Source organism: Muscardinus avellanarius, assembly GCF_963383645.1.
Source record: "Muscardinus avellanarius genome assembly, chromosome: 1".
In the NCBI taxonomy this organism is placed as follows: Eukaryota; Metazoa; Chordata; class Mammalia; order Rodentia; family Gliridae; genus Muscardinus; species Muscardinus avellanarius.
This window is the reverse complement of record NC_137786.1, coordinates 141916494-141929737: the sequence shown is the minus strand read 5'-3', so window position 1 is coordinate 141929737 and position 13244 is coordinate 141916494. Positions and strand designations below refer to the sequence as shown.

General features: G+C 47.8%; 1 protein-coding gene across 3 annotated transcripts in view; it reads left to right on the top strand.

Annotated features, from left to right (window-relative positions):
* The window catches only part of DIXDC1 (DIX domain containing 1), a gene marked incomplete at both ends in the record, with an annotated part of 96936 nt that overhangs the window by 49596 nt on the left and 34096 nt on the right, over positions 1 to 13244 (top strand). The window contains 4 exons of one of the 3 annotated variants that reach the window (XM_080695318.1): positions 154 to 385; positions 1000 to 1107; positions 8628 to 8740; positions 11871 to 12019. In XM_080695318.1, coding sequence (XP_080551444.1) covers positions 154 to 385; positions 1000 to 1107; positions 8628 to 8740; positions 11871 to 12019 — 602 coding nt within the window. Of the gene's footprint in view, positions 1 to 153; positions 386 to 999; positions 1112 to 5066; positions 5090 to 8627; positions 8741 to 11870; positions 12020 to 13244 lie in introns of those variants that run through there. The other 2 variants (XM_080695319.1, XM_080695320.1) reach the window with 2 other exon arrangements.

Sequence of the window (13244 nt, the reverse complement as noted above, 5' to 3'; positions counted from 1 at the left end):
GGCTTATCATGACTGCTTTTAAACCTTCTGTCTCTGTGTGAGCATGGCTCATGAGGACAGAGGGTTCGACTGCCTTGCCCGCTGGTGTCAGTAGTCATACGCAACACACTTGTGCTCAGCCTCTGCCTCCCTCTTGGTCTTTTGGCCCTTCAGATATTGTGGAAGGAAACCTGAAGTCTATCATGAGGCTGGTGCTTGCCTTGGCTGCTCACTTCAAACCTGGTGCCAGCAGGACGGTGAGCCAAGGACAGGACTCCAGAGCCCCTCTGCAGAGCCACCAGCCACACTGTGCCACTGCTGTGGCCCAGGGGGCAGCTGCGGCTCTGGCCGACGTGTGCCATGACATGTCACGGTCAGGACGGGATGTCTTCCGATACAGACAGAGGTAAGAGTAGAGATGTGGGGATGGGAACTGTTCCCTCTCTCTAGCATTTCCTCTCTTATACGATACAGTGCAGCAATATCACCTGAACAGCCCCACGTTACAGAAAAGAACATGGAAGAGAGTTAGGGCAGGCATTTCTTCTGCAAAAGAGAAAATCTCTTTCCTTTGAGGTGTTTATTTTACAGTTAGCAGTATGTAAAAGAACCATATGTGCTCATTTTTGCTCTGATGCCCAAATTGTAAACACATGCCTTTGGCACAATGTGTTTTCTTCACTGGAAGATACAAAGGAGCGACACTCCAGTCCACCTGGGGGAGGCTCTGCCTTGGTATGAATCCAGAAGGCTAAGCCATCCTGGACATTCGTGGCAGGAAGTCCTTGGTGGTGGGGGCTCATTTTTGCTGAGTGAGAGGGCAACCCTGAGATGTCTCAGATTTGTGAAATGACTTGGTCTTTTGTCTCCCTTCCCTACCAGATTTCTTGGAGGCAGGGCCTGTCCTTATTCACCTTCTTACCTGTAGTGCTCACAGAGGGTCAGTGCATCAGTACTTGCAGGGTTGATCTGAACCACAGGACTGACACGCTCTCCTTTGCTGGTACCCTCTGGCTTTAGGAACAGCAGCGTGGATGAGGAGATTGAGAATCCATACTGGAGTGTGCGGGCGCTGGTGCAGCAGTACGAAGGGCAGCAAAGGTCCCCCTCTGAGTCCAGCTGCTCCAGGTAATTGTGGCCTCGGATTCTTTACCACTACAGTCTTGTCTGAAAGCCGAATTTTTGGATATTTTCAGCATCTAGTAACAACATAACACGCAATTAAGGCACCTAGCTTCTTTCTCTTTTCCCAGTTTCTGGCTGTCTTTAAAAGGATAGCCCTCAGCCCTGCCAGTAGATTTGTGTTGATAGGAAGTGAATGATGCTAGTGAATTTCCCATGTAGGGAAAGTGTGTGTGTGGAATCCCAGGGCCAGTGCTTAGCTGTGACCACGTGGGGGCATGACTGGGACCTGTGGGAGCCTGTCTGGTGGTTCTAACATTTGTGTATCAGCTGCCTGTGTTTATGACGGCCACTTCCGTTGTGTGGTCTTGGAGCCTGAGTGTTAACTTGGCAGTCCTGCCCTGAGAAGGCCGTGGAAGCTCATAGCAGGAGAGGAAATTGAGCAGAGTTGTCTGACGCATTAAGCATCTCCACTGTTCATTTATGGGGCTGGGAATTGAGGTGGATTAATATGCTTCTGAGTATGCTAACTGTGTTTGTGACTAGCCGAGAGGCTGTCTATCTCCCTTAGAGCCAAATGCAGAGACCAGAACAGGACAGTGTGCTCTATTAAAGCCAGACCAATGCCAAGGCTGGTGGAAGAAAAATATTACTTTCCTGGCTCATGTAAATCATGTTCCTATAAACACATCCCCAGATCACATTAGCTTATTTACTAATTTCATTTTGCTGCTGAATCATATTTAATTTATACTGTAGTGACCTTTTCTTTCCTACCACAACCCAAGGAAATTTGTTCTACAGAGGCTTAAAATTATTCCTTATATGTATTTTGTATGTATTTGTCTTTTTTTTTTTTTTTTTTTAGTACGGGGGCATTCTACCTCTGAGCTACACCTGCAGCCCTATATTTTATTCTTGTGTGTGTGTGTGTGTGTGTGTGTGTGTATGGTACTGGGGGTGGAACCCAGGGGCTTTTTACCTCTGGCTATACTCCCAGACCCATTTTATATTTTATTTGGAAACAGGGTCTCACTAAGTTGCTGAGAGCCTCACTAAGTAGCTGAGGCTGGCTTCGAACCTGCGCGATCCTCCTGTTTTAGTCTCCCAAGTGCGAGGATTACAAGCGTGCGCCACCATGCCCGGCTATTCTTTATTTTAAAACAGGGTCTCTTGCCAGGCGTGGTGGCGCACGCTTGTAATCCCCACGCTTGGGAGGCTGAGACAGGAGGATCGCACGGGTTCGGAGCCAGCCTCAGCTACTTACTGAGGCTTTCATCAACTTAGTGAGACCCTGTTTCCAAATAAAATATATAAAAAGGTCTGGGAGTATAGCCCGGAGGTAGAAAACCTCTGGGTTCCACCTCCAGTACCACCAAAAAATAAAAAAATAAAAAAAAAATAAAACAGGGTCTCACTGAGTTGCAAAGGGCCTCAATAAGTAGCTGAGGCTGGCCAAGAACAATGATCCTCTTGTCTCAGCCTCCCAAATGCTGGAATTACAAGTGTGCGCTACCACACCTGGCTAAAAAAATTTTTTTTTTGCACTACTGGGGATTATACCCAGGGGCACTTTACCTCCGAGCTACACCTCCAACCCTATTTTTTATTCTTTATTTTGAAACAGAGTCTCACTGAGTTGCAAAGGGTCTCATTAAGTAGCAGAGGCTTTCCACTAATGGTGATCCTCCTGTCTCAGCCTCCCAAATGCTGGGATTACAAGCGTGCGCCACCACGCCCAGCTCAAAGTTTTACACTTAATAGGTGTGCTTTCTATTTAGAAAATGCACGTAACATAAACTTAATTATTAATTTTTTCTTTTTAAGGGATGAAACCCAGGGGCTTCTACCTCCAGGCTACACTCCCAGACCTATTTTATATTTTATTTGGAAACATGGTCTTACTAAGTTGCTAAGAACCTTACTAAGCTGCTGAGGCTGGCTTCTGCCTTAGCTTCCCAAGTACTGGGATTACAAGCATGCACCACCACGCCCAGCAACTATTAATTTTTTTATTTTTTATGTTTTGGTATGTGGCACTGTGATTGAACCCAGGGGGATTCTATCTCTGAGCTACACCTTCCAGCCCAGTTTTATTTTTTGTTTTGAAACAAGGTCTTGGCTAGGTTGCTGAGAGTCTCACTACTTGTTGAGGCTGTCTTTGAACCTGCTGTCCTCCTGTCCCAGCCTCAAGTACTGGGATTATAGACATATGCCACCAACTCAGGCTCCATTAATCATTTTGAAGAGTCCAGTCCAGTGTCATTTAGGACCTTCACAATGTCGTGCAACTATCACTTCTATCCAGTCAGAAGACATCATCACCACCTCCAAAGGAGACCCATTCCCACTGAGTAATAGGTGTGCTTTTCATGAAAATCTAAACCGCTCTTTCTTTGCTTGCTGCTGGGACTCTCACTTGGTACAGGATTAAAAGATGTTTCCTGCTGGGACACCTGTAATCCTAGTACTTGGGAGGCTGAGACAGGAGGATCACAGGTTCCCAGCCAGCCTCAGTAACTTAGTGAGACTCTGTTTCAAAATAAGAAATAAAATAGGGCTGGGGTGTAGCTCAGAGGTAGAATATACCTGGGTTCAATCCCCAGTACCTCCCTCCCGCCCCCACAAGATGTTCCCTTATGAGATCCATGGCTCTCTAGAGCAGTAGCTCTCTGGTTTGGGGGAGGGTAGAAAGAGTCTAGATCTCCCCCAGAGGGCACCTGCCTCCTTTCTCCAAGAAGGACCAGACTGAGGTGCGTGAATGAGGACGCCCTGGAAAGCAGGCTGCCGTGGTAATGGTGACGGTGTTGTAGGAGAGGAGCCAGAGGAGAGTAGTTAGTAATCATCGCCCTTTCTATTTCCCTCTCCTGCCTGATTTTGCCGTTTTCTTCTGCTGCTGTCCCCACTCGGCTCTCTGGGCTGCTCAGTCAGCACTCTGCCTTTTCTTTTAAGGACCCAGGGAAAGAGAGAGCTTGTCACAGCTGCCTGGGACCCAGCAGACGCTGGTACCTTCTGCCTCGCTCCAGAAGCCCATCTAATGGCCCCGTGACCCCTGCAGGGGCTTGTGCCAGGCTAGGAGACCCAGGGATGTGGGTGCTCTGGATGGATAATGACTCGGGAGATAGGAAAGAGAGCCCCTCGCGTCTCTTCTTCCCGGGCTGCTCCAGGGACGCCCTGGCCCAGCCCTGCCTCCTGTTGCTCGGTAAAGCTCGGGCCAGCCTCCGTCTGTATCCAAGCAAAACGATCCTTAGTAGTGGGCGTGCGACGGGTTTCCTGGGGAGAGCCGAGTCTCCACCCCGCCAGCCTCCCCCTCCCGGTGCAGCGGGGCGAGCTCCGGGCGGGTGAGACCTGCGGGACCCCCGCGTCCGCCCGGGGAGGGGCGCGGCGGCGCAGGCGGCGTTCTCGGCGCTGCGCTCCCCCGCACGGGGACCACCAGAGCCGGCCCGGATCCCCTCGCCCCCCGCCCAGCCTCGGGCCAGTGCCGGGCGCGGAGCGCGGGCTGGGGTCCGCCGGCGGCCCGCGGCGCGCGGGGAGGGCGGGGAGGGCGGGGGCGCGGGAGGCGGCGCCCCACCGCCCGCAGCCTCGCGGCGACGGCTGAGATGCCTCGGCCGGGGGGGATGCCCGGAGCCGCGCGGCCGCGGGGCCGGAGGAGCAGCAGCCGGGGGCCGGCCGCCCGCTCGGGGAGGCGGCTTCCTCCGCGGCCCGGCCGCCGCAGAGCCTGAGCTGCCGAGCTGCCCGCCGCCCGACCCCGGACCCGGACCCCGGACTCCGGACCCCCGCCCCGCCGCTGCCCCCGGACTTTCTCCCGCGACCCCCGCGAGCCTCTCCGCGGGTCGGCTCGTCCGAGGAGTCGTTCTTCCGATCCCAGCGCGGGGAGACATGCCCGGATTCGGGAGCCCCGCGCCCCCCAGCCCCGCGCTTCGCCCAGAGGAGCAGGCTTGCTGAAGCCGAGCCCCGAGGGGACCATGGGAGGGGCCCACGTCAAATGGTGAGCTGAAGCCGCTTCCCCGGCGGCGGGAGCGGGGTGCCCGCAGGGCCGGGGCCGCAGGATGCTCTGGCGAGAGCCCGGGAGCAGCGGCGCTGCACTGGGGAGGACGGGCTGGTGGCCTGGGCTGGCACTATCGCACGGTGGGTCTGGACATCTGGAGCCGGCTAGAGGGCGAGGAGTGGTCCTTTACCCCTCGTCTGCTTCGAGAGGGGACGGGACTTTTCTTATCGCCCATTACCCATTTCTTTGGGGGGGGGGAATCCATTGCAGTGTATTTGGAAGCATCTTTGTTCGGAGATCGCTTGTCTGATAGATTGAGATCGGAGAGAATGAAAAATGTTATCAGTGGAACCTGATTTTGTGGTCAGACTTTCGGAGAGGATTTTGTTGGCAAGCAGGAGATTATTTATTAAATGGGACTCTTAAACTAGTCGAGGAGGAACCTAAGTCCTAGGATTAATTAGCATGAAAATACTTTTTCTGACCTGAGGCAGAGTATTTAATCCACTTCCTCAGCCCTGAGACACTTAGGGAGGTGCTTGCTCGGGCAGGTGTCTCAGGATTTTCCTCCCTTGGGCCCTTTATCTTCTGACTTGGCCCTCGAATTTCCTGACCTTACCTCTGTGGCCTCACCCTGGCAGCCTTGATTCAAGAAAAAGAAATGTTGTTTTCCTTTGGCTTTTCTGCCACTCCCCTGGTGGGGTTGGGTATCCGCCTCCTTCTATCCTTATATGGGAGACAGCTCACTTGGGAGGGGGGGAGGAGCTGAGCATGCGTCTGTGCTGTGGGGAGAGCAATTTTCAGCATCCTGGGCTCACACTACACCCTCCCCCCTTTGTCTGGCACACACCTCCTGTGGTCCAGCCAAAAGCAGGCAGCAGAACCTGTCACCACAGCACCTTGTCAGCTGGAAAGTGCTGTTGCCTTATTCCTCAAAGAGCGGCAGCGGCTGTAGGTTTCTTTCTGAACCTGGATTCCCATTTCTGTAAGAGGTAAATGCGGAGGCCTGGGCAGCCATAAATCTATTCTGTTTATAAATGACATAGTACCCTTAGTTAAAAGCTTTTTCAGCAGTTAATTCATATTGGCCAGGAAGTCAGATTGCATAGGTACTGAAAGATGAATAAGAAAGTTCTACAAAGCACTCATCATTTCTGAATACCCCTCCTTGCCACCTCTCACCCCCCTCCTTTTTTTTTTTTTTTTTTTTTTTTTTTGGTGGAACTGGGGATCTGGGGATTAAACCCAGGAGCACTTTACCTCCCAGCTACACCCACCCCCAGTTCTCTCTCTCTCTCTCTCTCTCTCTCTCTCTCTCTCTCTTAAATTTACATTTAAATAAATTTATTTAGTTTTGTGGTACTGGGGATTGAACCCAAGGCATTCTACTTCCAAGCTACATCCCCAACATTTTTTTATTTTTTATTTTTTATTTTGAAACTGGGTCTCAATAAATTACAGAGAGCCTTGCTAATTTGCCAAGGCTGACTGAGAACCTGTGATCCTCCTGTCGCAGCTTCCCACGTGCTGGGATTCCAGGTGTGCACCCCCACACCTGGCTAACTTTCCTTTAATTTGAAGTAGCACGAATCTTTTAATTTTTCTCTGTAGTTTTAAGAAGAAAGAGAATGTAGTACTGACTGCGGTCATTCCCACCACAGCTCTTCAACAACAGACCTTGAGGGGAATCAGGCAGAGTCTGCAGGCTGCATCACAGGTTTTGAATTCTCTGGCTGGCTCTGTTTTTTTTTTTTTTTTTTGAGTGTCTATGAAGATGGACTGTTAACTCCTGTTCGTTGTTGTGAGGATTAGCCTGGGAGACTTGAGGGCCACATTTAGTGGGTCAGTGAATCCTAGACACTTGCACTGTTGTCTTGGTGATGCATTTGGAAAGAATCCGTGAGGGGCTGGGCCTGCGAACCCCACAGCCCCTGAGATTGTTTCTGTGCTGATGTTCTCAAGGTGCTGTGCAAGGAGAAATGGCTCTTCAGGCTCCTTTATCCTGCTCAGATGGAAGCACCAGCCCACGTTCCCATCTTGTCCGGTCGATTTATGGTTGCTCATGCAATTTAAAACCCCTCTTCCCTGAAAATAAGAACAGTTCTTCCCAAGGCTACTAGTTCCAACAGAACTTAAGAATTTTCGAGAGGTTTCTGATGACAATTTGAAAAGACTGTGGCAGAGATATAAATAGCTCCTTGATGGGAGACAATCAAGTAAACCTTAACCCCACCACCCTTGGAGGTCATTCTCCTTTCCACATGTCTACCTTTGTATGTTCTGGCTCAGTTGTTGATAGGTCACTACCCCTCTGCTCAGATTGGCACTGCATACACTCCAGTAATTTCTACCTCAAACTACCCAGCTCTAGGCTGTCTCCTCCTTTGGGATCAGCCTAGAGTTGATCTGTGTTCACTCTGCTGGTATTGCTTATGTGGGAAATTAGTGTGTTGGAAATAGGATTTTCTTGTACTTGTAAAATCTATTAAGAGCCGGGCGTGGTGGCACACGCTTGTAATTCCAGCATTTGGGAGGCTGAGACTGGAGGATCACGGTTCATAGACAGCCTCAGCTACTTAGTGAGGCCCTTCACAAGTCAGTGAGACCCTATTTCAAAATAAAGAATAAAAAATAGGGCTGGGGGTGTCGCTCTGAGGTAGAATGCCCCTGTGTTCCATCCTCATTACCGCAATAAATAAATAAATACATAAATAAATAAGCAGCTTTTAAGACACTTACGGGGGTCAGTCTCTGAACACAGGCCTGGGATGGTAATGGCCCAAGGAGATAAACAAACAGAACAAAACTTAAGAGATTGATTGATTGATTGATTGATTGTGTGGTACTGGGGGTGGAACCCAGGGGCTTTTCTACCTCCGGGGTATACTCCCAGACCTATTTTATATTTCATTTGGAAACAGGGTCTCACTAAGTTGCTGAGAGCCTCACTAAGTACTGAGGCTGGCTGCGAACCTGTGCGATCCTCCAATGTCAGCCTCCCAAGTGCTGGGATTACGAGTTTATGCCACCATGCCTGGCAATTTAAGAGTTTTAAATGCAAGCCGGGCGTGGTGGCGCATGCTTATAATCCCAGCATTAGGGAGCCTTAGACCCGAGCCTCAGCTACTCAGTGAGGCCCTCTGCAACTTAGTGAAACCCTGTTTCAAAATAAAAAAAAAAAAAATAGGGTAGGGGGTGTAGCTCGGAGGCCAAATGCCCCTGGGTTCCATCCCCAAACCCGCCAAAAAAAAGAAAAAAAAAAGGTTTAAATGCTAGATTACCTATCCTGATAATTTTGTTTTCCATCCATTACGCTTAAAAGCAGTCTTGTTGTGGAAAAGACTTCCTAGGGCAGGATTATTCATTTGTTCAACATTCATTTTGTTCATTCAACAAATATTTTATTCTTAGTGTGGGCGAGGTACTGTGTTAGGCACTTGGAGTAAAGTGAATAAGAACATGTCTCTGGGAAAAATTACAAAAATTGGCTTCTAAACAACTGTTCGTAATAATTGTCTTCCTTTTGCTTCAATCACAGCCTGACTTCACCCAGCCCAATCCACAGTGCAAAGAGTGAATCCATTATAACCCAGGCGGAGGAGAAGGCAGATTTTGTGATTATTCCCTCTGAAGGAATAGAGAACAGAACAGGTACTATGTCTGCCTGCCTGGGTTGGCTCACAGAAAGGCCCTGAGCTTAAAGAGTTTGGAGGTCCTGATTATCTGTTTAAGCTCTCTGGTCTTGCCCCTCTCAGTGGCCTGTGCATGCAGGGTCAGCTATAGAGGGCTCTAATGGCTTTGAGTTGATTAACATAGCTATCCTTTTATGGAATGTCCTTTCTGATGTGTTAGCTGTCAAAAATCTTGCAGCAGCATAGACAGGCTCTTCCCTACCTAGCTGCCTATGAAGTAATGAATGACTTTGGGACAGTTAAAAGTCTTACTTAAGTAAATCATATTTTTTATCCTGTCTTTTTTTTCAGTACTGGGGATTGAACTCAGGGGCATTCTACCTCCAAACCGATACTCCCAGCCCTATTTTATTTCTTTATATTTATTTATTTATTTGGTGGTATGGGGTTCCTGGAAGCCCTTCTATCTCTGGGCTATACTCCCAGACCTATTTTTTAAATATATTTTTTAAAATTTGGAAACAGGGTCTCTTAAGCCAGAGTGGCTGGCTTCGAACTTGCGCGATCCTCCTGTCTCCACCTCCCAAGCGCTGGGATTACAAGTGTGCACCTCCACTCCCGGCTTTATTTCTTTATTTTAAAACAGGGTCTCACTAAGTTGCTGAGGGCCTCACAAAGTAGCTAAAGCCGGCCATCAGCCTGCGATGCTCCAGTCTTGGCCTTACAAGCATGTGCCACCAGGTCCAGTTTATTATTCTGTCTTATAAAAATAATTTTGAGCCAGGCATGGTAGCAAGAGGAGGTTTGAGACCAGCTTTATTGACGTAGTGAGACCCTGTTTCAAAATAAAATATATAGCTGGGATTGAACTTAGGGGCATTCTACCTCCAAAGCTATACTCTCAGCCCTATTTTATTTCTTTATTTCTTTAGGCCCTCAGAAGAAAACACTTGTAATCCTGCTACTTGAGAGGCTGAGACAGGAGGATTAAAGGTTCAAGGACCTCAGCCAATATTGTGACTCTCATTAACCCAGCGAGACCCTGTCTCAAAATAAAAATAAAATAGGGTTGGAGGTATAGCTTGGAAGTAGACGTTCAATCCCCAGTGCCAAAATAAATAAATTAAATAAATGAATTAAATTAATAGATCTGGAGGTATAGCTCAGAGGTAGAATGCCCCTGGGTTCAATCCCCAATACAACAACAACAACAACAACAACAACAACAACAATAATTTTGATACTTCCCTAACAGGTCTACCTTATGCCCAGAAAGGACATAGAGAATTATCTTTGTTTAGACTTCTTAGTCTATGTCATTTGTCTCCTTTGCATAAAGAAAAGCAAAGAAAAAGCAAAACAGAAAAGTTAGATCAAATTCTTTTGATCAAAAGTTAGATCAAAATATTATAGAAAAACAGAAAGCCAGACACAGTGGCGCACGCCTATAATCCTATTACTTGGGTGGCTGAGACAGGAGGATCGCAGATTCAAGGCTAGTGCACAGTAACTTAGTGAGATCCTATTTAAAAATAAAAAATGAGCCAGGCGTGGCAGTGCTTACCTGCAATCCCAGTACTTAGGAGGCTGAGACAGGAAGATTGCCGATTTGAGGAGAGCTTCAGCCACTTAACGAGACTCTCATGAGCCTTGCAAGTACAGAATAAAAAAGGGGCTAGTGTGTACCTTTGCGGTAAAAATGCCTCTGGGTTCAATCCCCGGTGCTAAAAACAAATAAATAAATACAGGGCTGGGATATAGCTCAGAGGTTCAAATACCCCAGGGTTCAAAGGAAAAGGAGGGAAAAGAAGAAGAAAGAAAGTAGGAAGGACCCGAAGCCCTCAGAAGAAAACCTGAAATTCAGTTCTGTGCTCTGCTTCCCCTCAGCCCTAGCATTAGTGGCAAAGAATCCGCCATGCTATTGAGTCAGAAACTCCTGCAGGGAAGAGAATATTGAGTGACTGTCCTGGCCCAGGTACCACCAGGTACCATATCAGTTTTTCTGTTTGGGTGTGTTTGGGGTACTGAGATTGAACCCAGGGCCTCGTGCATGCTGGTAAGTACTCTACAGCTGAGCTACATCCCCAGCCCATTAGTAAATTTTCACCATAACCCAGAGGATTTTTTTTGGTGTGGTTCTGGGGATTAAAGCCATAGGAATTCTACTTTTGAGCTATACCCCCAGCCCTATTTTATTTTTTATTTTGAAACAGGGTCTCACCAAGGTGTGGAGGGCCTTGATAAGTTAAAACCCAGAGGAATTGTTATACTTCTCTTATGAAGACACTTCCTCAAATGGTTTATACCTTTTTGTATTCCATAATGCATTTTAAATGACTCTGATACAAAAGATAGTAGGTAAGGAAAACATAGCAAAGAAACCTTAAGAGTAGAGGAATAAAACCAGGGAGCCATAAGAAGTAATTTTATAAGCATGCTTTTATTAGTTCCTGTCTTTTTTATGGTACTGGATATGGAATCCAGGGGCATTCTACCCTTACCTCCCAGCCCTATTTTATTCATTTATTTTGAAACAGGGTCTCACTAAGCTGTGGAGGGTCACACTCAGTTGCTGAACCTGGCTTTGAACCTTCCTTCGATCCTCCTGTCTCCGCTTCCCAAGCTGGGATTACAAGTGTGCACCACCACGCCCAGATTAGTCTGATTCTTGTGTGACTCTCACAATGTTATATGTGAAAGAGGTTTAGTTATGATTCAAAGGCATTAAAAGAATATTGAATCATGCCTGGTCTCCCTTTGAAGGGCACGGAGTAACCAACAGGAGTTTTGTTTTCATTGCATCTGACAGTTCCTTTCTTTGCACCTGGCAAAACCAGGCTCTGGGAATGCCAATCCTAGAGAATTAAGAGTAAAATCTGTGGGTCTCATACCAACTGATGGTGGGAGTCCTTCCTAAGGGTTTTAGAGGACAGTGCTCCCTCATGGAGTGAGCGATTCTTCTCTGCCCAGAGCCCAAGTCGGCAGCCTGTTGGTTATGCCTCACAACCCCACCTGCTGGAGAGTCCAGTTTGTGTGTGCACAGGTTCAGAAGGCAGGTGATCTGACACCGTGAACTGCCCTGTGGAAGCCTTTCTGCCCGAGATCGGTTTCCTTCAACATGAACTCTACCTCCTCCTTTCATTTTGTAGAGGAGACAGACTCTCCATTATCCCGAGACTGGCGGCCGGGAAGCCCTGGAGCTTTTCTGGAGACTTCATGGGAAGAACAACTGTTGGAACAACAAGAACATTTAGAAAAAGAAATGGAGGAAGCAAAGAAAATGATATCAGGACTACAGGTAGCTCTATTGCTCATAGTTGGTCCTCGGGGCACCAATTGATCATTATTTTTAAGTCACTAGTACCCATTGAAGAAAAGCTGATTTTGGTCTTGTATGAGGTCAGAGTTGATTGGGGGAATTTAACTAGAAGAGTAAACGAAGAGCAAAAATTCCTTACTTGTGAATGCTTTGAGCAGACTTGGTTTATAGCACAGCTGTTAGGATTTTTGCAGGCTCAGGAGCCATACCGCCCCCTCCCCCCACCCCACAAATGTTTATTTTGACTCTGCTTCTGCTTCACAGGTGAGTTTTTCTCTTTGACGCTGCTATAGACCTGAGTTGTAGCTTTCAGCATAAAATGGCACCGTGAATAGTGAGGAATTTTCTCCCAGGAATTCTCCAGCAGAAAAGGTGGAAAAGCCAGGAATGTGGCCAGGTTTCCATCGGAGTTTAGCTAAGGGATTTAGCTCACTCCCAATGCATTTGCTGGCGGATGCCAAGGCTTAATACTCAGGTAGAAGAGGTTTTTCCACAAGCAACAAGGGCCTTCCGTTTTCCTTCTACCTGCAGTGTCCACTCGGCAAATCTCCCCCATAGACGGGCTGACCCACTTGACATAGTTCCTCCCCAGAATGACCCCCTCAGTCCTCTGTCCGTTGTGTGTGATCCTTTCTGTTTGCAGAAGCCCTTGTGATGTGCTGATGACCCTGAGATTGCCTAGGAATATTTCCTTCTGTTTGCGCTGGGAACAGCACTGTTTCTGAATTGTGAAATATTTATGGAAACGTAAACAAAGCCCACATTATGTGTGTGGTTCTGGCAGCCGGCAGGCAATGGAGGATGGAGGGCGTGCTCCAGCCAGCCAGCCACTGGGTGGGGGCACAAAAGGTTCCTAAAAGAAAAAAGGAGATCGGTGCTGTGTTACCAAAAAAAATTTGCATAATGTATCCCCAGGAACTGAGAAGGGTAGGAGGAATGTTAACTGCCTAAACGTTCCCAAAGAGAGTTGTTGGTTTCCTCTATTTGCTCTGTATCTTAAAAATGTCTGGCTTGTGAGGCCTTTTAGATCCCTTTTTGGCCACTACATTAAGGAAGACCTTAATAGATTTTTTTTTCCTGTGTTTGAATGGGAAGTATTCCATGGAGAACTTTGGGATGATGCCAAACCAGTTCCCCCCACCAGGCTCATTTACATTATATGAACATAGATAGCTATCAGTTTGGTTTGTATTTTTTGGTCTAG